The 21761-nt window shown below is 44.4% G+C and overlaps 1 protein-coding gene across 1 annotated transcript in view; it reads left to right on the top strand.

Moving 5' to 3' along the window:
* Window positions 1-21761, top strand: part of pawr (PRKC, apoptosis, WT1, regulator) — a 70679-nt gene that overhangs the window by 31334 nt on the left and 17584 nt on the right. Inside the window, exon 3 of the mRNA XM_061252187.1 lies at window positions 12508-12636. Coding sequence (XP_061108171.1) covers window positions 12508-12636 — 129 coding nt within the window. The remainder of the gene's footprint in view (window positions 1-12507; window positions 12637-21761) is intronic.

The raw sequence follows: 21761 nt of genomic DNA, 5'->3' as shown, positions 1-21761 counted from the left end.
ATGGGCGAGGGTCATGTGTGCCCCCACCCCCCCCGGGAGTGCTCTCTCTGTGGCAGAACATTGTATTGACCTTTGACCCTTGACCTTTTGTGCTCCCTGCCTCTCATGCTACGTTGTTTTCCAGTCATCTGCGGGTAGTTGGGAGAAACGGTACGAGTGTGGGTTTTTCCCCTGACGAGCGCACTTGCTCTGAACTCCTCAGTAATTATTCAGCAATACACCCGGGTACGATGACACTCCTACAGTAGCAGTAGGTGATGCAAGTCATCCTGGGTAAGAGTGGCTGTGAAACCCGGTGGTGACATTAATAATGCAGCGTGGTGCTTTGTTCACTTTCTTGGTTTTCTAAAGGCTGTCTGTTCTAGAGATTGCATGGGGGAATAAGTAACAGGAACAGAGATTCTCTGTGCTTTTAGTAATGATGCCAGTGGGTGGGGAAACAGGCCAGGTTGGTAGACTTAACGTGATCAGAATATCTGCTCTCTTACATGCGACATGCACCATTCACTATGCACAACGCACTCACTTGGCTAGTAGCACCAGTTCTCCTGAGTGGAATTCATCAGGGAACTCCATATTGCTCGTATTAAAAATTTCTTAAAACACAATAAAAACAATCATTCCACCACGCCAGTTGTACATAGAGTTGTATCTATGTAGTATCTATGTAGAGTTGTATCTATCTGCCTACGAACAACACCACCACATTATGTTATCGACTCACCTGTTAGGGAGCTAATGAGTCCGCACCAGGTGAGTATTTAGACAGGTGCACGATCACCTTTATCGCCCTTTGGTAAACGCAGTCAGCGTGGGGTTTATAAGAGGGGTCTTTTTTGAATTATCGGATGCTGCAGTTCTCCCTCCCTGTTTGTCAACACGAGCTTCCTGGGCCTATAATTTCCCAGGGAAGCGGGGCTGTCCTTGGGAATTTTGCGCTAATGACCTTTTCATTAACATCCCCACGCTGCCTGTCACAGCTGCATCTCCCACACATGCCAGAGCACGGCTCCGGAGCGTGCTTATAAACCCGGTCACACCATTTAATTATCCGTTGTGACCTTACAGCTGACAATTTTATTGTTTTTTTTATTATATATATATATACATATATATATATATATATATATATATATATATATATACACACTACTACAAGCTAGTGTACCCACAGATTCTGTTCCTGACTGCAGTTCTGTATTGCAGGTAGTACCGTTTTATTTTCTCATCTATTTATGCCTTTGCAAATGCAAGTTAAAATGTCAGTGCAAATCTATGGACAAACAAAACCGTTTGCACCAAGCTGGCATTTATGAACTGTTGCCTGATATATTTGCTTTGGGCGATTATACTGGGTGAGCAGTAATGAGATGCAGGAGTCACATGCTATCTTCCTTCAGCTCAGGTCGCTCTGTGTTTTTAAATGCTTTGCTGTATGGGCGAAATAATCGACTGGCCAATTGTAAAAGGTTTGGGTATTTGTGTAATGGTCTGTGAGTCCAGGTTATGTATTCCCTGAGCTAGTCAAAAGTACAGAAGGTGAAAGGGCTTGTTCACAGGAGCCTTGTGTTCATGTTCCTGACTTCCTCCCAGTTTGAACACAGGAGAGTGTAAACATCAGTCTTGATAATGGAGTCTTGCCTACAGGCTGGAGCGGTTCTTTGTCGGTGTCTTTGGCTGTGTTTACTGTGGACGGTTTGCAAATTCACTAAGATTCAGGTTTCTCAACTCAGGCCATCTAGCAGGTTTCAGTTTAGGTCTGTCAAATGTGTAGTTCAGGGGTGCCTAACTCTTTAATTCCACAAGAGTAGAAGGTACTGAACCTGGTTTTCATAGCGCTTATACTGACCTCTTGGGTGGCGATATCGAAAGGCCCAAGAATACTAAGAAGAATTCCGTAGAAATATCAGTGTAGTATATGATTTTAATAGATAGTAATATAACGGCATTTCCCGCCCTGAATAGGTGTACTCTCACAGTCTTTTAATTAATAAATAATGCTCACATCTGGAACATGAGTTCACTTGTATATAATCAAACGATGCATCAGTTATACCATTTCGATTTGTGTGAATTAACATACTGGACTCAAATTGATTAGACAATGGTCAGAATTATAAACGCCTTTGTGAAAACCATTTCCTTATTCTACCCGGGCAAATTAGTTTCAGGCCTCAGCTCTGGTTAAATGAAGCTGATCATCCCGTCTCTAGTTCTAAATCCATGCAACTCCAGACCACTGTTCTCATCAGAACTTTTTTTAGGGGCCACATCATGTGATTTTAATACAGGTGGAGTGATCTCTTTTGTTTACAGTTCTGGCATCTGAAGGTAATTAGGTGAGACCAAGCTCAATCTCCTCATTGCTCAGCTGCTGTAAACGTAGTCGGAGTGCCAAATTTCACAGCACCCTGCTGAAAATTCCATCTTAAGCCAGTTTAAGCTGGTCAAGCTGCTTCAAGCTGTGTTTTTAAGGCTTTTAGTGGACAAACCTATATAGTCAGCTAGTCTACCAGTTTGAGCACCAGCTAACTCTGCCAGCTTAACCAGCTTTGACGAGCTTAGTCCAGCTAGAGACCAGCTAGAGACCAGCTAGAGACCAGCTAGAGACCAGCTAGAGACCAGCTTTGACCAGCCATTGACCAACTACTTTATGACCATCTAGAGGTGTCAAGTGACACGGCTTAAGCCACCATGAACAAGTTTATAATCCCAGCCGGTTTTAGGTAGGCGGGGCAGGTGTACACTGGGAGCAGAAGAACTCCAGTGTTTGATAAGAGGATATTTTGAGAGGGTGTGGCAGGAATAAGTACATGGTGAGACTGTAAGCAATGACCCATGTAGTGTGTACGCATTGTAAGAAGAGGATGAGTTGCCAGTTGGTTCTCCCACTGTAAATGGCGTGCTCTCTCCTTGCGGCTCGAACGCAGCGGACATCCAGCAATTAGATATTCATTAGTCGGATGGGAGGGGGGCTATATAATTAAGCAGTCCAGGATGCCATTTGCAGATTACACAGTGGGCCGCATTATCAGAGAGTTTCACGCCTTCGCGATATTTCTCCTTTTTTCTCCTTCCTTCTCCGCCCCCTCAGCAGAGGCCTGGGCGATTGGCATTCGTTGCACGCTCAGCTATTTCCCCCCCCCCGGTTTTGATCATTGAGCGAGGCTGACCCGACCCCCGCGACCCCCATCTCCCTGCGATTGAATACCGGAGAGCCTTCCTGAATAAAACATGCCAAAAACAACACGCCGCAAGGAACGGCGTGGGGCTTGACGCCATCGTAAAACGGAGCAAATTCAAGTGCACTTGAGAAGGTCCTGTGTGAATGCAAATCGGTTGGTTTTTTTTTTTTAATGTGACGTGGCCAGGGCTGTTTGAGATTCATGAAGTCCTTTAAAGCTATTTTCCGATGGAAATCTGAATTAGACCTGACAGAATGATGCATTACACCGCAAGAGGTTTGCCGCGACTTGACGTAAGCGTCATCGGCGCTCCGTGAGAAAAGACAAACTGATTTAGCCGCTCGCGTAGGACGGATCTACCGCCGATGACGTGCGCTAAAGGGTTGTTAGCGCTCGCTCCCTCAGTCCACGCTCACCCTGACCGCAGGTCAGAACCTGCTCCTCGCACCGCAGTAATAAACCGTATTGGTGCGGAAAACCACAGTACACCCTAGTCTACCCCCCCACCTCCACACAAAACCCCAATACGCCCCAGTCTCTCCTCTGACTTCCACACAAAACCCAATACATCCCAGTCTACCCTCCCACCTCCACACAAAACCCCAGTACACCCCAGTCTCCCCACTGACTTCCACACAAAACCCCGGTACACCCCAGTCTCCCCTCTGACTTCCACACAAAACCCCAGTACATCCCAGTCTCCCCACTGACTTCCACACAAAACCCCAGTACACCCCAGTCTACCCCCCCCACCTCCACACAAAACCCCAATACATCCCAGTCTCCCCTCTGACTTCCACACAAAACCCCAGTACATCCCAGTCTCCCCACTGACTTCCACACAAAACCCCAGTACACCCCAGTCTACCCCCCCCACCTCCACACAAAACCCCAGTACACCCCAGTCTACCCCCCCCACCTCCACACAAAACCCCAATACATCCCAGTCTCCCCTCTGACTTCCACACAAAACCCCAGTACATCCCAGTCTACCCTCTGACTTCCACACAAAACCCCAATACATCCCTTTCTCCCCTCCGACTTCCACACAAAACCCCAATACATCCCTTTCTCCCCTCCGACTTCCACACAAAACCCCAATACATCCCTTTCTCCCCTCCGACTTCCACACAAAACCCCAGTACACCCCAGTCTACCCCCCCCCCACCTCCACACAAAATCCCAATACACCCCAGTCTCACACATAACCCCATTAGGCGCCAGTCTCCCGTCCGACCTCCAAACAACAAACAGATCCTCAGGAGGATTCTTTTAAATATTCAAAAGCCGACTCGACCCGTAACGTCTGACGGTCCTGACGCCGCTGAAACAGGACGAGGCCCGTGTCAGTTGCAGCGACTCGCTCTGAGGAACGGAGACGGCTGGGGAATATGAGCAGCGGATACGAACTGTCCAATCAATTATGCATACGCTTCTCCCCCGGGCTTATTTATTCAGAGTGAGTCATCTTAAAGCAGTTGTCAGTGGCGGTTCCGACCAAGCTCCTCATCCACGGCACAGGGCTGAGAGGAAGCGATTTTAATTCCCCTACGTTTGAAGTGGCCAATTGATTTATGCGCTGCCCGGTCTTCTTTAACCATTGTGTCCAGTTGCCGGGTAACAGTTCGGCTGAAAGGTGAAGACCCTGTAGATTCTTGAGGGGGGTAAGGCCCTTTTGCGGCCATTTTAGGACAAAGCCTTAAAACTGGGAATATTTGCTCAGCCCTCAAAAACATTCCGCCGAATTCTTGAATTCTTGCCCCGCGTGGTGTTCCAAAACTAGCAGTGCTTTAGAACAGACTAACAGACCCGTGAAATCGAAAGCACATTGAACACGCAGTACAAGACTCAGGGCCTGACCAACATCAGGTTTATACTGGTCAGTGAATAAACCTTTCTTGAAGTCTTGGTAAGAACCAGACCTGGGCACAATACGTGATTGTTTTGGATTTTTTTTTAAATGTTTTCTGTGCGTGATTGATCTTGTCTGGTGCAATTCAGCCAACCAAGAGGACCAAAAGGAAGATGGCATTTTTCAGAGTATTTTATCGGTTTCAATACACCAGAAAAGCTCATTAAATCGTAGAAAAGTATTTGAATCCAAAACAATTATGTAGTTGGCTGTGAAGTAGCTGCTTTTTTGGTTATGAGTTTAAAATATTGCTGTGAATAATGAAACGGACTATAAATGCTAACCTGTGTTTAACATGCCTTTACCCCGCACTGCTGCCAGTGGGCATTTATCTTTGCCTTTCTGAAATGAGGGCATAAAAAAAGCCAAAGTTGTAGGGAAGTGCAGCTTCTTTTTAAGTTATCTTGCATGCAGTCTGACACAAAGTTCACGAATGCCTACCCCTTGAATAGGCATTAAGCATCTCCGGACAAAGTGCTGTTGATGGATGCGGAAAAAGTAGGCGAAAAAAACAGAAACGGGAACGAACCCAGGCCAATCGTCGGCGGAGATAAATCTGCCCCTCACTGCTTCGGGAACAGGGCTGGCAGAGTTTTGAGGGTTGTGGAGTAGTTTATGATCGTCTCTGATAGCCTTTGAGCAGCCCCATCTGTCTGAGAGCCCATACCAGCGGAGGCCTACTCAATCACGGAAAACAGCAGCAAAAAGAAGCCCTGCTTCACCTACCGCTGAGCACCGTTTAGGATGGCCGAACTCTGCTCAACTCTGCTGGAAGCTGTAGAGCACCTTCCGCAGCTTAATGCTGTAGGAAGCTGCCGTCCGTCGCAGAACGCCGTGGACCTCTACGGAACCGAGGAACGAGACTCGTAAAAGAATGCTTGGCATTGTGGGTAAAGAGACCTAGAGTCCTCTTAATCCCCACTTCAAACCAATGAATCTTCGCCATATGAGTTGTTAAATTTAAACTATTTTTTATGTTCTTCCTTTTAGACTCCCAAGATTTGTTCAGGCTAGTGCTAGGATAGTGCTAACAAGTATGCCCATGTTTAAAGTATGCAGGTGAATGAAAAGAAACCAACACAGGCGAGGCAGCTTTCCGCACTCCATGCGGGTAAACAGCTGGCCCCAGCCCAGCCCGAGGCAGCTGGTGGGTTGGCTTCTACCCAGCCGGCCGTGTCACCGGCCCCTGCTCAGGGTCGGCGATCCCCCTTTCTCCATTTTTCTGGAGCCGTTTGTTTAGCGCTAAAAGCACAGAGGCTAAAATGTATAATAAACACAAGACGTGCAGTCTTGCTACAAGACATTGCTACAACGATACAAAACCCCCCCCCCAAAAAAAAACATCCCTTCTCTGCACAGCTACTAGGCATTGCCCTCTGATGAGTGGTTTGGTCTCCATCAAAACCCCTCCCTTCATGAAAAATGGCTTACTAAAGCACTATATTATTATCTTATGGACAACAATTCATCCCCAATTTAGCTTGTAACATAAACCAAAACCTGGACTGGGCTTCAGTGAAAATGCCACTTATGAAGGTAATTGTAACATGTCAAAACTTTTGACATCGAACACCTGCCCTCCACAGCCCCTCCTCTTTCTGGTTGGTGAGGTCATGACTATCTCATTTGTGAGGAAGGTGTCAGGTCCACTGACGTTTGTTGGTTTAAGCATAGACGACAAAGCCCTAGTGTTTACTCATAATTTACAGTCACTCCGAGGCTGAAAAAAATTAACAGAAGTCACTGGGACTATATCATTCATTCACACTGTAAAATTGGACATCATCTTTGTCAAATTTTATGAAATGCAAAGAGTGTGGCCGTTTCCCAGTCCCAAACAACACGTTGCCTGCCTTGCTTACATCTTAGGTAAATATAGTTTTAGGGGAAAAATGCCAACTAGCCAAAGTTCAGGAACCAGAAATATTATTGCAAGGCCCGGGCTGCAAGGTCTCAACAAACGTGCTTTGTTTTGTTAAAAAATGTTGACATTTTCTGCCTTGGTGGTGGAAAAAAAAACTAAAGTGAACAAAACAATAAACCTTCGGTCGTCTCCGGGTCAGACAGGGGCTCATGGTCGAATGTCCGTGATCTCGGAGCTCCAAACATGATTAATCTTACAGAAGTATGGTCATGTACGGAATATAGATTATGCGATATGTTGTGTTTGGGGCACAGATGTCTCAAAGTGGTTGCCATGGGAGGCGCCGGCGTCTGGATAGTCCGTGGACTGCCTACGGTTTCCACGCCAACAGCGGATTGGCTGCGATTAACTGGCGCCAGCCTATGCGTGCATCTCCCTGACACTGAAGTTCTAGGTCCACAATACATCATCTAAACAAACCGTTACACCAGCGGCGGAGGAGAGCGATTCACACGCACGAGTTATAATGGCGCTCCACAAAACGCACCACCTGCTGGAGCGTGGCCTTCGGCGATTCCGTGATAAATCTGCGGCGTAATTGGACGCAGCCCTGGCGTAATTTGATACGAGCTGCAGCTAGCCGCGCTGCTCGCAGGCAGACATGCTAATTGTAGGGCACGGGCAACATTTGTTTTCATGTTGTACAGCGGCAGGAAATTAGCTTTTAGCCGGGCACGAAGGTCATTTGCCCATCTCGTCAGAGTTTTTCGGACACACGCTAAGCGTCGCAACTGTAAAAAAGAAAAAGAAATAGCTTTCAATTCCTATCGGGTGTGCTAGTTTCTGATAAAGATCACTCTGTTAATTTTTAAAAATATGATTTGCATGGTGGCAGTGCGTACTTTGTACCTATACGGCACCGAGAGTTCGGTGCTTTTCAGCATTTCCAACAGATAAAAACTATTACCTTCCCACAGTTGGGTTTGAACCTACAATCTCTTGTAGAGTAGCCTGTGCTTTGAAGGCTTCCCGTCATGAATCTTGAATTAAATATGTTTTTTGTTTTCAAAGCATTATCGTGAGAAAAAAAGCATATCTGAAAATTCAAAAGAACCCTTTATTACTCTCTGTGAGAACCAGCTCTTTCAGTTATTAATTGAAACAATAGCATACTCCACCAGATGTTTTTTAATAGATGTTTCTTTTTCAGCAAAGAGCTGATGCCAACAATTGAGTGTCGGTTTGGTAAAGCATCAAAAAATAAGCGCCACTCCACAATAGTCCACAATAGCACCAGACCACTTCCTTTGGGATGGCTCTCTCCGGCTATTGAAGAGAAAGGCTAACGTGCTACCGCTATTGAAGGGAGAGGCTAGTGTGCTATCGATTCTGGGCTGCCAGTCCATGACTGAATAAACACTTGATTTGATTTCCATGGATGGGATGGGAATCCCTCTCTCCCACACATCATTAATAATCTGGAGCTCCACGTTCTGTCCGTTCTCTTTCTTGACGCGTAAGGAGGGCTGGATACCCCGACCCCAAACAGTCGCAGCAAAGCGAAATACAACCCCAGCTCCCTCCCTCTCGCCAGCGGAAATGATCATTGCAGAGTGATTTTAATTTTATTTTTTCTGTAAGTGACATTTAACAGTAAGGAATTGGCCAGGAATTCCGTTGACAGGAATTCCTTCCTGAGACTCCCAGCCCCTCTCAGGGATGTAATCATCTTGATTGCTGGAAATCCAGGTCCTGGTTTATTTCCCGGTTGCCTTCATCAGCCTTTGTGTCACACTTTACAATAAGGTTCATGCTTTGGCTTTAACTCATGTTGTCGTTAACATTAATTAATGATGGACAAGTACATTCAAAGAGCATGAAATTAATTTTTCATTAGTTCATGCATTTGTTAACAACTAACTAATGTATTTGTACATGAATATTTAGACATTAGCCAACCATACAAAGAACTTATAATTATTTAACCATTAGCAAATACATTAACTGTTTTTTTATTCCAATATGAATTGGCAATAACTAATGGAGTTGTTAACATGATTTAATGCTGTACAAATGCATAAACAGAGCTGTGCAGATTAACTTCTCAGCAGTAGTTTGTTTACAACTAGTTCAGTTAGTTAATGCTGATTCATGGAACCTTATTGTAAAGTGACAGCTTGTTTTGTTTGGCTGGGGCTGTAACTGATGGATCTGGATCCTTATGGTTTGGAAGGACTCACAACGACTGAAATGGAATACTGTTCACACAATTAGCCAATAACCTGGCCCCGTTACTCACCCTTTTTGAGTTAAAAGAACAGACACGAACAACAAAAGGAACCAAAAACTAGGAAACTAAAAGGAGGGGAAAAAATAGCAAAGCATTACATAACATTCATTTAACCAAAGCTTTTATCCGGAGCAACGTGCTCTGTGGGAGAGTGCATTCAACTGATTTATGTGAGTAGCCGTGTCGGACCTGGCAAACTCAGAGTCAGATCGGTACATATGTAACATCACTAAAGTGCCATTGATCTGTGCTGAGCAAGTGCCAAAATACACGTCCAGAATACGTGTAGATTAGTCTGATGCGGTTCTTTGCCCTCAACAGCACCAAAATATTGTGTTTTGCTTGATCTTACTACCGAAGCTGACTTCGTTTTACCGGATAAACTGAGAGTTGCCCCAATGAACCCATTTCAGTTAAGATTGCCTTTCCACAAAGCCCCTGGACTGTGTTTGCAAAATATATTTTGTTATTGTATATATCTTTTTGAAAAGTAAGCGAAACCAAGAGGAATAAAAGGAACAGGTGTACCCTGGTCTCCTGTATGAGAGACAATCACACTAACCACAATGCCAAATTTGTTGGGAGCCAGGACTGCGTTCAGTATATGAGACCACTGTCTTTTTTTTTTTAATCCCCGATTGATTAGAAATCATTATGGGGTGACATTAAAGTGTGAGATTACCCTTTTGACGTGACTCTCAGGGTGCTGTTGAGGGAAAAAATATGGCTTACCGATAGTTTATGTCCATAACTTCTGCTCAAAACGCGCGACACAGTCCACAGGTCAGCGGACTCTAAAGCCCTTCTCCAAACCCCTGAGTGTGGCCGGCGGTCTGATTCCTCGCCGTGACACTTTGCGGAGATTTCCCATTGTCCGTTTAAAGTGGAGAAATACAGAAGAGCAGCATGCTCTGCCCTCTCTCCTTTAGAAAAAGAGTTTAAAGAAATTCCATTACCTGAACTAGTACAAAGGCAGGGGTGTTAGAGGGAGGCGAGATGCTATCTGAAGAGGTGTTTTTCTTTTAGTCGTCTGTGTTTGAAGACAGGAATTGGGTCGTATAGTGCATCTGCCTCTGATTTCATTCCAAATTATATTTTAATGACACTGTTCTGTCGTAATTGATCCCTGCGTTGGTACACACTGGCTTTTCTGTGAGGGTGATTCATAAATGACGAGCTGAAAGACCCACACTGACACCCCTGTGGAGTGAATTGCATGTTCTCGATAAAAACACGTCCTAAACGAACATTACTCTTTTCAGTTTACCGCAGTAATGCCGTTTGTCATCAGGACAGATTACATTCCATTTCTCGTCATTGATTTCACTTGTTTGCCTTCCATTTTACCCGTGGCCTGTGTCTCGGTGTGTTTATTTCGTGCCTCTTTATGGATTGTCGAATAACCTCACACCAGGTCTCCAAATGTGCGCATTTGCAGCTGGTGTGAATTAGGATGATAGCATGTTATTCTAAAAACCAAATATCTGGCAACCCTCGGAATTGGCACTGACACCGTGGAGAGCTCACACAGAAGGCTGCGGTTTGAATACCCAAAAAGGGCATTTTCAAGGGACGGCAAAATAGTTCAGGAGATTGACTTTTACCCAGATGTTCGCAGGTTTGAATCTTGGCTGTGGCAGGGCTTGTTGTACTTGTCCTGACCGGGTTCAGTAAATGCCTAGAGATACGAATGAACGATTTGCGTGTATACTGTGAAGTTTTAACCGTGCGTGGCGTGTGTGGAGCAGAAAAACGCGGTTTAAGATGTGTAAAATGTGTCTTCTGTGTGGACTGGGGCGGACGTGGCCCGGCCCCCGCGTGCTGAGGGAACCCAGCTGAAAGGTCTCTCTCTGGGGGACCTGGCAGGAGGTGCAGGCAAGCATTTGTCTTTTGTCCACGGCATCATTAACTGAGCCGTTAGAGTGTGAACAATCTGCCGTGACCACGCAGCGGGAGGAAGAAACCGACGGGAAAGTCCCCCCGTTAAAATGGCCGCATTCCTTCCCGCCCGTGTAATTCCCTTTTAATTGTCTGTGCGTGTTCACCTGTCCCACTTGTGCTTTCTGGGCGGGGTAGCTGGGTAGAGCAGGGCGATGTGTTTGTGCCACACTGTAGGCTGTTGTTTTTGCTAACGTTCGATTTGCATAACCTGGTTGATGGTTTAGTCTGTAAATAAAATGAGCTGTTTGAACGACTTCCCTGTATGGCTGCAGAAACCGCCGAGGGATTTCCTGTGAGCTCTTTTGTCACTCTGTGAAGTTTTCAAAGACTGATATATGGTGGAAGATGTTTTAATGTTTCTCTAAACCCTTATTTGAATTAAATACAAAATAAATTGAATAAAGATGTGAAGTGAGTGGGAAGTTGTGTTGCAGGAAAAGTATATTTGTGATGTGAACTCTACAGTAGAATTTTTTAGTTCAGACCAAAAGGCATTTCAGTTTAGACGGCTACAAAATACATTCACATATGCCACATCTCATTTCATTAATTTATGAAGTCAAATGAACTGTGGGTACTTATTAGAGACAACAAAGTAAATTAAATTTCACTGTCAATGTGCACAGTTAATATGGAGTGGCAGAATTAATTCCCCTACAATAGTTTTTACAGCAGATTTGTCTTGGATTTAGTTTTGCTTTCCATAAAATCCACGGTCAAAAACCTGGTTGTTCCCAAACTCCTTGTAGGCCTGTTTCCTGTCAGTTGCTGTAGGCTGTGTTGTGACAGGTTGTGTCAGTGCCTCTGTTGGGCCGTGTTGGGTGTAGTCACCTCTTTAATGGAGTCTGGCTTCCTCCCACAGTCCAAAGACATGCAGCTTAGGTTAACAGGAGGGTCTAAACTTAACTTCCCCTACACTCTCAGAGAAAAGGGTTCTTTGGCTTTTCTCCATTGAGGAACCCTTTTTAAGTTCTGTATGTAACCGTCGATCATAGGTGTGAAGTGTGAAAGCTCACCCACAAAGAACTGTTTTTCCCGACAAAGAACTCTTGAACTACATGGGGTTCTTCAATGGAATCGCAGGGTTCCCTTTGGAACCATTTTTTTCTGAGAGTGTTGGTATGAGTGTGAATGGTGTGTGTGTGTGTGTGTGTGTGTGTGTGCACTGTGAGACCTGCCTCCTGGGCAGGGTCCTGCCTCTGGACCAGTGCATGCCAGGATAGGCTCCTGAACCCCCTTTGAAAGTCAAAGTACAATGCATCAGCAGGTTGGGTGAAATATTCATGTTTTTGTGTTTGTTTTGTTTTTTCTTCAGAGTCTGGATGAGTTGGACGATGACGATGGCGTGCAGAAGGAGAGGAAGAGAGAGGAGGAGCTCACTCAGCTCAACACGGTCCAGAACGAGACCATGACCTCTGACCCCACCATGGCCCATCTCTCTCCGGTAAGGGGCGCTGATGCTCTGAACCCCTCAGTACACCGGCCTGGTGTATTATTTCACATTAATAATGGATTTCAAGTTGAAGTCCTGACGGTTATCTTAGCCTCGTTTCTCCAGCAGAATACAAATACACATTATTGTATTGGACAATTTGACAACTGATTGCAGTTCACATTTTTATCGATCGTCTGCTCAGGCTGAAAAATTGAATTCAGTTTACTTCTGTAAAGTGTTGTTTGACACTTTTTGTCCATTTTTTTGACCATACCATTTGTTAGGAATTGTTATCAAGTCAGAATGGAAAAATAAATGGCTTACGAGAATAGACATAGAAAAAAAAAAGTGTGGGTGCACATCTAACCCCGGCTGGGTACAGGTACAGGACAAAATGGAATACTGAGTGAAAAAGAAACTGTTCACACACTGAACTTTTAGCTGCCATATATTTAATACTGCAATGTTTTGACCAACAAGGTCCTTGTCAGGTAAAAAGGTTTCGCCTGATAAAGAACCAGTTGATAGAAACATTGCAGTATTAAATATACAATATGGGAGCTAAAAGTTCAGTTAGTGGACAGTTTCTCTTATCTCATCACCAGAATAGAAACCTGTGAATGCATTGGCATATTGTTGCCATATTTCCTAGATGGACCATTGCCTCCGATCTTAATGAATCTAAATCTGTTCTAGATAAGAGAGGCCTTTTCCTACAGATATATATATTCCTGTTTACAGGATATATGGCACGCTCTTCTGAAACACTGCTATTTCACGTAGTTGTCATGATAAAATCCACACAGCTCTCAGGCCCTTGAGCAAGGCCGTTAGCCCTACATTGCTCTCGCGGGAATTTTGCCCTGCTTAGTCTAATCAACTTTAAGCCTCTTTGGATAAGCTAAATAAGTGTAATGTGATGTCATCTAAATAACAGAAGGCCTCTTCTCTTCCCTCTCTCTCTGTTTTCGTGATGTATGACCCACTCATCTTAAGCGCTGTTGTTCTGCGTGTACAGCGGCTGGGGGTAACTGCGCAGTTAGCCGGGGAGTAATTTGTAAATGTGGTAAATGGCACGGCCGGCAAACCCTAAATCATTTCACCCCTGCCTCTGCATCCATTCCTCGCTCTCTAAACGCAAATCGGTGGAAACACAACCATAATCCACTGCCTCTGTTAGGGTCAGTTTGATGCTGGAAGCCCAGAAGTATTTTGTAGGAGCACTCAAAACCCAACCTCGACACGCCCTCCTATCCATTGAAAAAGGTTCCCGATGAACATTTATCTGCACGGTTTGTTTTCATCTATATCTACTGTTGGGTCTGTCTGTCCATCCATCCATCAATCCTTCTTGATCAATTCATTGATGTGATTTTAGTTTTTATACTAAAATGTTGGGCGATGTTTAGCTTCATCAAAATCATTTTTATGGACTCACCATCATTTCCCCCTCTGTGTCAATTTCAGGTTTAAACAGCTTAATAAGAAAACTAATGCATAAAACAACATTTTCAGGTGTGAAAGGAATTCACATGGATATAGAAAGGGCAGATGTGAGATCACAGCAACTAAAAAATACATATTTTTCTTGTCATTACCCTTTCAGGCTCTGTCATTGGCCCCGTCTTCCTGGCGTTTCCTTGCCTGGGCTGGGGGGCTCTCGGTACCGTTACTGTGAAACTGATTGCTCTGCTGATATTTTATTTCAATTTCCCAGCATGAAGACTTCATTGACCTTCAGAGAGGTTGGCAGTGCATCAGCGTGATTTGATTGCGGGTGTTTATATATCATAACCCCGCTCTAAACACGCTCTGGCTGTGTTTTCTGCCTTTGTTCAAAACCAGCTTTGTAGAGCATGAAATTGATGAGTAATGTGCAATTAGAGTCCAAGTAATTAGACCGACTGGCCAAGTATGTTTTCTTTTTTTAATGCGATGAAAGCCATTTCCTGTTGTCTTACATACATTTGCCATTATGGATTCTCTGAGCTACTCGTATAGAGTTACTGAACTTAAGACTATAAGTATAGGATTACTATAAGGACCGTTATTTCTGTCTGTGACTATTGATTATGGACCTGAGTTTGTGATAACAGCCGGTAATTTTTAAGTGTGAAAAGTGAGAGAGAGTCGGGTTTTAGTACTCTCCTGGGTTAATTAGTGATGTCCTCCATTTTAGAGGAATTGGCATGCTGGTAACTCTCATGTCTTTACACATCAAATACCAGTTGGCATGGTTTACTCAACCCCCCTCCCCCACCCCCACCCAACAGGGCCAACTCACAGAAAAGAGATTTCGCCCTTATGGTCTCACGTTCGTGTGGCTCCGGTGACATGGTAATGATGTCTGCGAGATCGTGAGAGGCATTTGTGCAACTCAAACAACAAGCCGGTGACGCATTGGTGACGTCCTCTGGGCCATGCAAAGCAAGCGGAGATGCATTCATTCTGTCCACATCACATGAATAATGGACACTGAGCGCCCACTCTCTGACGTGCTTTGTCTGCGGCGATGCCCTTCTACACGCCCCCTTGCACATGTATAATGTATACGCTGTCTGTATAAGCGTCTGCTAAATGACTAAAATGTCAAATGTACTGCAGTTGTTTACTGAGGTTTTCTAAGTCTGGCATTCGCTTCGTGGGTACAGCTCTAGGATTTGAACCGGCAACCCCTGGTTGTAGATCCGAAGGGCACAGCGGCTGCCGTCCGCTGAACAAACTCTACACCGCACCGCGGTTGTGTGTCTGCCACAACACTTCTGCACTGAGCACGTTTGAGCCCTGTCAGTAACCACCAAAAACCCCACTCCCTCTTCCAGGTCAGTGTTTATGGCTCTGCGGTTTAACGCAGAAGTGTTTATGTAGCGGGCGCGTGATCTAGCCGTGTGTCGTCGCGGTGACGGGTTGACTACGGGACTGCATGAAACGGAAAGCCATCAGATCTGCCACAGAGCGGGCGACACCCTGATATTTGGGGTGGGATTCATCAGCGGGAGGAAAAAAGGAGTCGCGGAGCTCATCGCCGCCCGGGGTATCTGCATGCGGAGCGCGTGGCTCCAGCCTGCGGAGTCGTGCATCACGCTGACAGAAGACCGTCCAGGACTGCGCTGATTTAAGACCTCGCTGAGCCGAACGCTCCTCAGCGCGAGCGCGCATGTCAATGCCTTCGCTGACGGGGAGATCTGAGGTCGTTTTCACGCGTCTCCGCTCAGCTACAGGGACGGGGATTCTGATGGCGTGGTAGGTGTCGCCATTTCCGCTTCATTTCCCAATACGGTTTTTGCGGGGTGTCGCGACAGAACTTCAAGGGCGATTTCAGTCGCCGGTATCCACTCGCAACTTCTACACAAACAGACGGTTGCTAGGGACGTGAGGAATTTGAAATTGATTCACGACGTCTCTTTTCTGACTGGCTGGAAAAGCCTGGCGTTTGGGGAATGAAGCGCTGCGTGCCGGAGCCTGTAGCTGAGCAGTGAACCAGCCGGCCTGCCGCCCTTCTCCAGCGTCTCCTGGGCAGGTGTGGTGGAGGCCTGCCCCCGTGGCGTGTACGGGCAGTGGGGACGTCAGCCTGTGCTTGGTCGCCGCGGTTACGGTCAGCGGGTCGCCGCGGTTACGGTCAGCGGGTCGCCACGGTTACGTTCGGCGGGTCGTCCCCCAGCACCAGCTGACCAAACGGACTCCCTGCCTTGGCCCAGCTGTGCCCTTCGGACTCCAGAACTCTGATCTGGGCCGACAAACAACTTAAGTGAAACTGAAAAATAAAGTACACACACACATACGTAAACTGAGACAGGTGCCCTAAGAGTGGTCAGATACATTTTGCACAATGTTGGATATACATTTGCTTCTAATGCCTATTTATTAACACCATTTATTAACGTACTGTTGAGAAATTCACATTACTCAGGAGGGTTTACATTACTTTGGACTCATTTTTACTGGATAAACAACTTCCCAGGAAATCCCCTCCCAAAACCCAACTAGCCTAGATAAGCCCTTAGCTTTGCCTCTTTATACCGGGTTTCTCAATAACTTAATTTCATGATTTGGGACCACAAGGAAGATTAAGAGACTAGGGATATGGACGTATTTACACTTAATTATATGGTACATTATATGGGGCTTTTCTGTTAGATCTCTATAAGGTCACAGCAATATAATGAGTGTGTTGATTCAGAGCTGGAAAAAGTTCCAGAACATTCTCTGGAGTGTGAGACCACAGCTCTGTCAGAGGCCAAAGCTCTTCCACACACTTAATTACCTGTTGCACACATCTTTTCTTTTCTTTTTTTGCCTTGCTTGCTGTACCTCTCTATTCTCCATTTTGTGTTTTTCTTCCCTAATAAGCCTCTTCCATCTCTCCATCCCTTCATCTCTGCGCCCTTAGTGAACAGAGCGCGGCTTCTCTCTGCAATTCTTCACCCATGTGTTCCTTGTTATCCGGGCTTTGCCATTCAGCTTTTCAATTTTCCCCCGTCCCGGGGCCATTTTAAAAATAGCCCGGAACATTCCAGCCCCTCATCTGTCTCTGGTGTGGTACCTGGCGCCATCCCCCGCTCATTTACGTTCGCATTCTTTCTCGCTCCCCGCAAATATTATTCCGGGGGCTGTGCTCCATTTTGAGCTGTAGCTCCTTCCTGTGAATTCGGCTCCTCCAGATTAGCGGTGTGGAAGCTGGCACTGGGAGACAAGGCGCAGACAGGGTAGCGCGACGATGACGTGCAGTCGACACCATTACACAAAGCAATCTCTCTACCCACTGAGTCTAACACTTTGTTAGCAATTTCTCAGAAGTGAGGAAAAAAAAAATCCTCATTAACTATCTGCTCTATTGCTTGCTAGAAACAAAATATATGCATAATTATTTCTGAAATGTGTTTGAACTGCAGCATATAAAGCATATAATTCAAAAACGCTAATATTCAGTGTTCGAAATACCCTGCTGCTGCTTGGAATTGAATTCCATGCTTTACGAAATAATAAAAATATTTTACTACCCAAGGCAAATTACTCCTGAACACTAAACACTTTCTCTAGTTCTGCTCCGGCATTAAAAGCGAAGTTAACAGTAAATGTAAAAAAGCCAAAACATTCCTGTTCGTACTTGGACAGAATACATATTTGTATAATGTGTTTGTTTCCAATAGGGGATTGGTGATGAATTTTATTTTCTGTTGAAATCGCAAATGTTGCTCCAGAGATGATTCACAATTCGATCTGCAATTTCATCCATTCAAGAAATAAGTCAACTTCATTGCATACTGTGCACAAAATACTTTTGCTTTTTGAAAGCGAGCCAGTTATAATGAGGTATGACGGGGTGTTTTGTCCTGTGTGGGTGTTGGAAGTGAAGTGGTGATATTTAATGTGCCCCTTAAGAAAACATAAAAACAATGTGAAATGGGTTATTTGCGTTCCTCCTTGGTACAGTCTGTGAGGTCTTCAAAGTTCTTCCTGCAGTTAATTGGTGAAATAAAGGATAATTCAGCATGTTGTATCCCCGTCGGTGAGAATCTGGATAGTTCTATTTTGATATGAATGGTTTTGATGAAACATTCAGCTCACTCACTAGATTGATATTTGGATATGAATGATCTTGATCAAACCAGCAGCTCATGCTCAATTTATGTTATTATTCAACTGATTCAGTAATGCAGAGGCCTCACAGGCAAGAAGTATGTGCTTTGTTGATTTAGTTTAGCTATTTCTGTCTCATTTCTGTGCCAACGCCAACTTAGCCATTGTTCTTCATGAATCATCAATGAGTTCAGAAGTCATAATTACTGAGGTTCCTGCTGGATGTGGCCAAACAACCACCTGTTGTTCTGTCGCTTAAATCTTTTTCTAACCATTTTAGGCAATAGTAATGAACGATTGACAATTAGCCCTGCCCAGCATTTGTATAGACGACCATAAGCGTTTTGGGATATTTCTATTTTTCTTATCTCATAGCCCGTATCTCTGTAAAGGCACCTTATTTCAATACATTTTGTATCCCTCATTTTTTAGTGTCTGTTATTTTGGCAGTTGGCTGATTTCAGCCATTATATTGTCTAAGAGCCTGGCTGAATGCATCCAGAGGGATGGATTCTGAATCAGTTTTCTAAGCACAGATACATACACTGTTCAGGGGAGCTTAGAAACGCATTCAAATGCAAAACGGCCTCTGTTCTGGTATAAGCCTCTTTCTGTGGCAGCAGAGATATTGATTTTAATAGACTGTCAAATCGCACAGGGTTATGAACTCCAGTTTATGGTTTATATGCTCCATAGAAATGCTTGCCGAACTTCTGTTTTTAAATCTGAAAAGAAATATTCTCTTTGAACTTTTCTGTGTAGTTCAAAGTAATTATCAGTCTAATCGGTCTCTCTCTCTCTCTCTCTCTCTCATATACCTAATACCAAGTAAACATAACGGCTTAATTAAAATTCAATTATTTAAAAACATTGCATCAGTCCAGACTTCAGATTCTTGACTTTGTCGGGCTGTGCTGTCATCACAGATTTCTGATATTTACATCGATGTTCAACAGCGTTCACAAATTCCATTTTATTCCCATATCGACTGACTGACTGAATGAATGTGACTGAGTGTGTGAGTCAATAAATGAATAGACTGCGTCTGCTTCTTCTGTCTAAAGTCAATCCTTGCAGGACCTGGGTCATGACGGTTAAAATCAGTGTCTGGTGGTCATAGATGAACCATGCAACTGTCTGCATTATGACCAGACATTAAAACATGGAGCCTGTCTCTATTTCTCTTTGACTGTGTGAGAAAGAACTGAGGGAGAGGTTTTTCCTGTCCTAATTTGTGCAGAGCATTCTACTGCCAGGACCGTTCTCCATTTCCGAAAGAATGAGGTGTAGAGCAGCAAAACATCGTTACTCCACACATTTCAGCACATTGGAAGGGTGACACGCTCCGTTTTTGGCCAGGGACAGATTGGCAAAAAATCCGGAATGGGTATCCTTCTAAACCTTGGTGTAAACATTGGCTCAGTTTGCTTAGCTTACTGAAGCATTGTGCTCAAACAAGATGGCCGTCATTCCTCTATGGCAGGGTGATGTGTCGCCATCATGCAAGCTGGACAGTTGACATTTAACCCATGTTAATTCTCACGTACCAGTTCTGTTCCCTTATAAGGCCAAAATAAACTTGGTAAAACTGCCTTTGGAAACTGGTGTACGCAAAACTGAGCCCTGAAGGATTGTACAGAGAAAGTGAAGCAACGGTATCCATTAAGGATCCTCAGATTGAAATACAGGCCTGGTGAAATTAAGAATCAATGCCTGGCTTGATTATCCATGAAACGAAACTGTGCTTGTTGGGAAAAGGCGCGGTTTTAGATCCTGTGCGTGGGTGTGGCGTCCTGGTTTGTGGTTTGTGAGATGGGAGTGCATCCCTGGAATGTTGTTGGAATGTTGTCTGCCGGTAAATTGTGGATTGAAACCCCACTCCTGGAGTTGACACCATTGGCTGCTCTGTTCTGTGTCCTAGTTTGTCTTTCTTAATCCCCTTTTTTTCAGTATTTACACTCATTCTGTGCCAGTATGTACACTGGGGAGACCAGTCCTTTTACCGGTAGTATTGAACACTTGAATGCTGTTTATTACCGGCAGTGAGGGCTATACAGTGGAAAATCTTCCACAGTCGGATGCCCTAGTTTAAATGTCTCTTACAATGAATCTGTATGAGATGCGAAAGCAAACCTCAACTGTAAATGGTACAGAGTTAATCATGAGACCTTTCTGCAAAATGTAAAGCAAGATTGCTATTTATCTGAATTTTTTACTGTTTTACTGTTTATGAATTATAAAAAAGGAAAAGAGCCCTGTGTAAAAGTTTGGGAACCCTTATGGATTATTCTTTATTCCTTTTTAAAAAGATGATTACGAAGGCCCAGACCCAGGTGACTTACTCTTTAGGGCTTCAATGAATCAGGTGAGTATAATTCCAGGGCTGAACTTTTTATCCTGAAGTAACTCCATGCCTTCTAATGTATCCAACTGCAGTGGCGGTTCTGTCTGGTGTTAACAACCATGGCTGCCTCTAAACAGTTGTCCAAGGATGTCAGAATGAAGATGGTTCAATACCACCAAGAAAGGAGAAGGCTACAAAAACTCTCTCATTGGGATTTTTGAATGGGAAAATGTATTTATGATAAAGGGTGCGTGACTTTAACGTCAGGACTTCGGTACTCTATACAGTGTACTTTAAACAACAAAGACCTACGTGGCAGAGTTGCCAGAAAGAACAACCTCAATACAAAACTCTGAGAGCCTGGCTGAATGCATCCAGAGGGAGTTTCTGAATCAGTTTTCTAAGCACAGATACATACACCGTTCAGGGGAGCTTAGGAACACATTCAAATGCAAAACAGCCTCTGTTCTGGTATAAGCCTTTCTGTGGCAGCTGAGATATTGATTTTAATAGACTGTCAAATCGCACAGGGTTATGAACTCCAGCTTATAGTTTATATGCTCCATAGAAATGCTTGCCGAACTTCCGTACTTAAATCTGAAATGAAATATTCTCCTTGAACTTTTCTGTGTAGTTGGAAGTGTCTCTCTTTCTCCATCACTCTCGCCCGCTTTCTCACATTCTGTCCTATATATATATGAGTGTGTGTGCGTGCGCGCGTGTGACCTAACGCCAAGTAAACATAGCAGCTTATTTGAAATTCATCACTGATTTCTTAGCTAATTTCATGATATGCTTTATAAAGCCAAAATACACATAATGTTAATGTGCATTTTTAAAAACCTTTCCTCAGTCCAGAATTCAGATGCTTGACTTCATCTGCCTGTGCTGTCACCACAGATTGTAGATATTTACACAGCAAGAAAGGAGAAGGCTACAAAAACTCTCTCAATGTTTCAAACTACCTGTTTCCACTGTCAGAAAATGGAAGATAAATGTAAAAGTTGAAGTCAAGGCAAGGTCTGGAAGATTTCAGATTTCAGATAGAATGGCCCGAGACCTGATGAGAAATACTCACTGCAAAAGAGCTGCAAAAAAGACCTACATGGCAGAGTTGCCAGAAAGAACGACCTCAACACAAAATTAAGCATCTGAAGTATGCTAAATAAAACATTGAGAAGCCCGAGGCCTTTTGGAACAATGTGCTTTG

Source organism: Conger conger, chromosome 8 (assembly GCF_963514075.1).
Source record: "Conger conger chromosome 8, fConCon1.1, whole genome shotgun sequence".
NCBI lineage: Eukaryota > Metazoa > Chordata > Actinopteri > Anguilliformes > Congridae > Conger > Conger conger.
The sequence above is the reverse complement of the archived record's forward strand: the minus strand, read 5'-3'. Positions and strand labels throughout refer to the sequence as shown.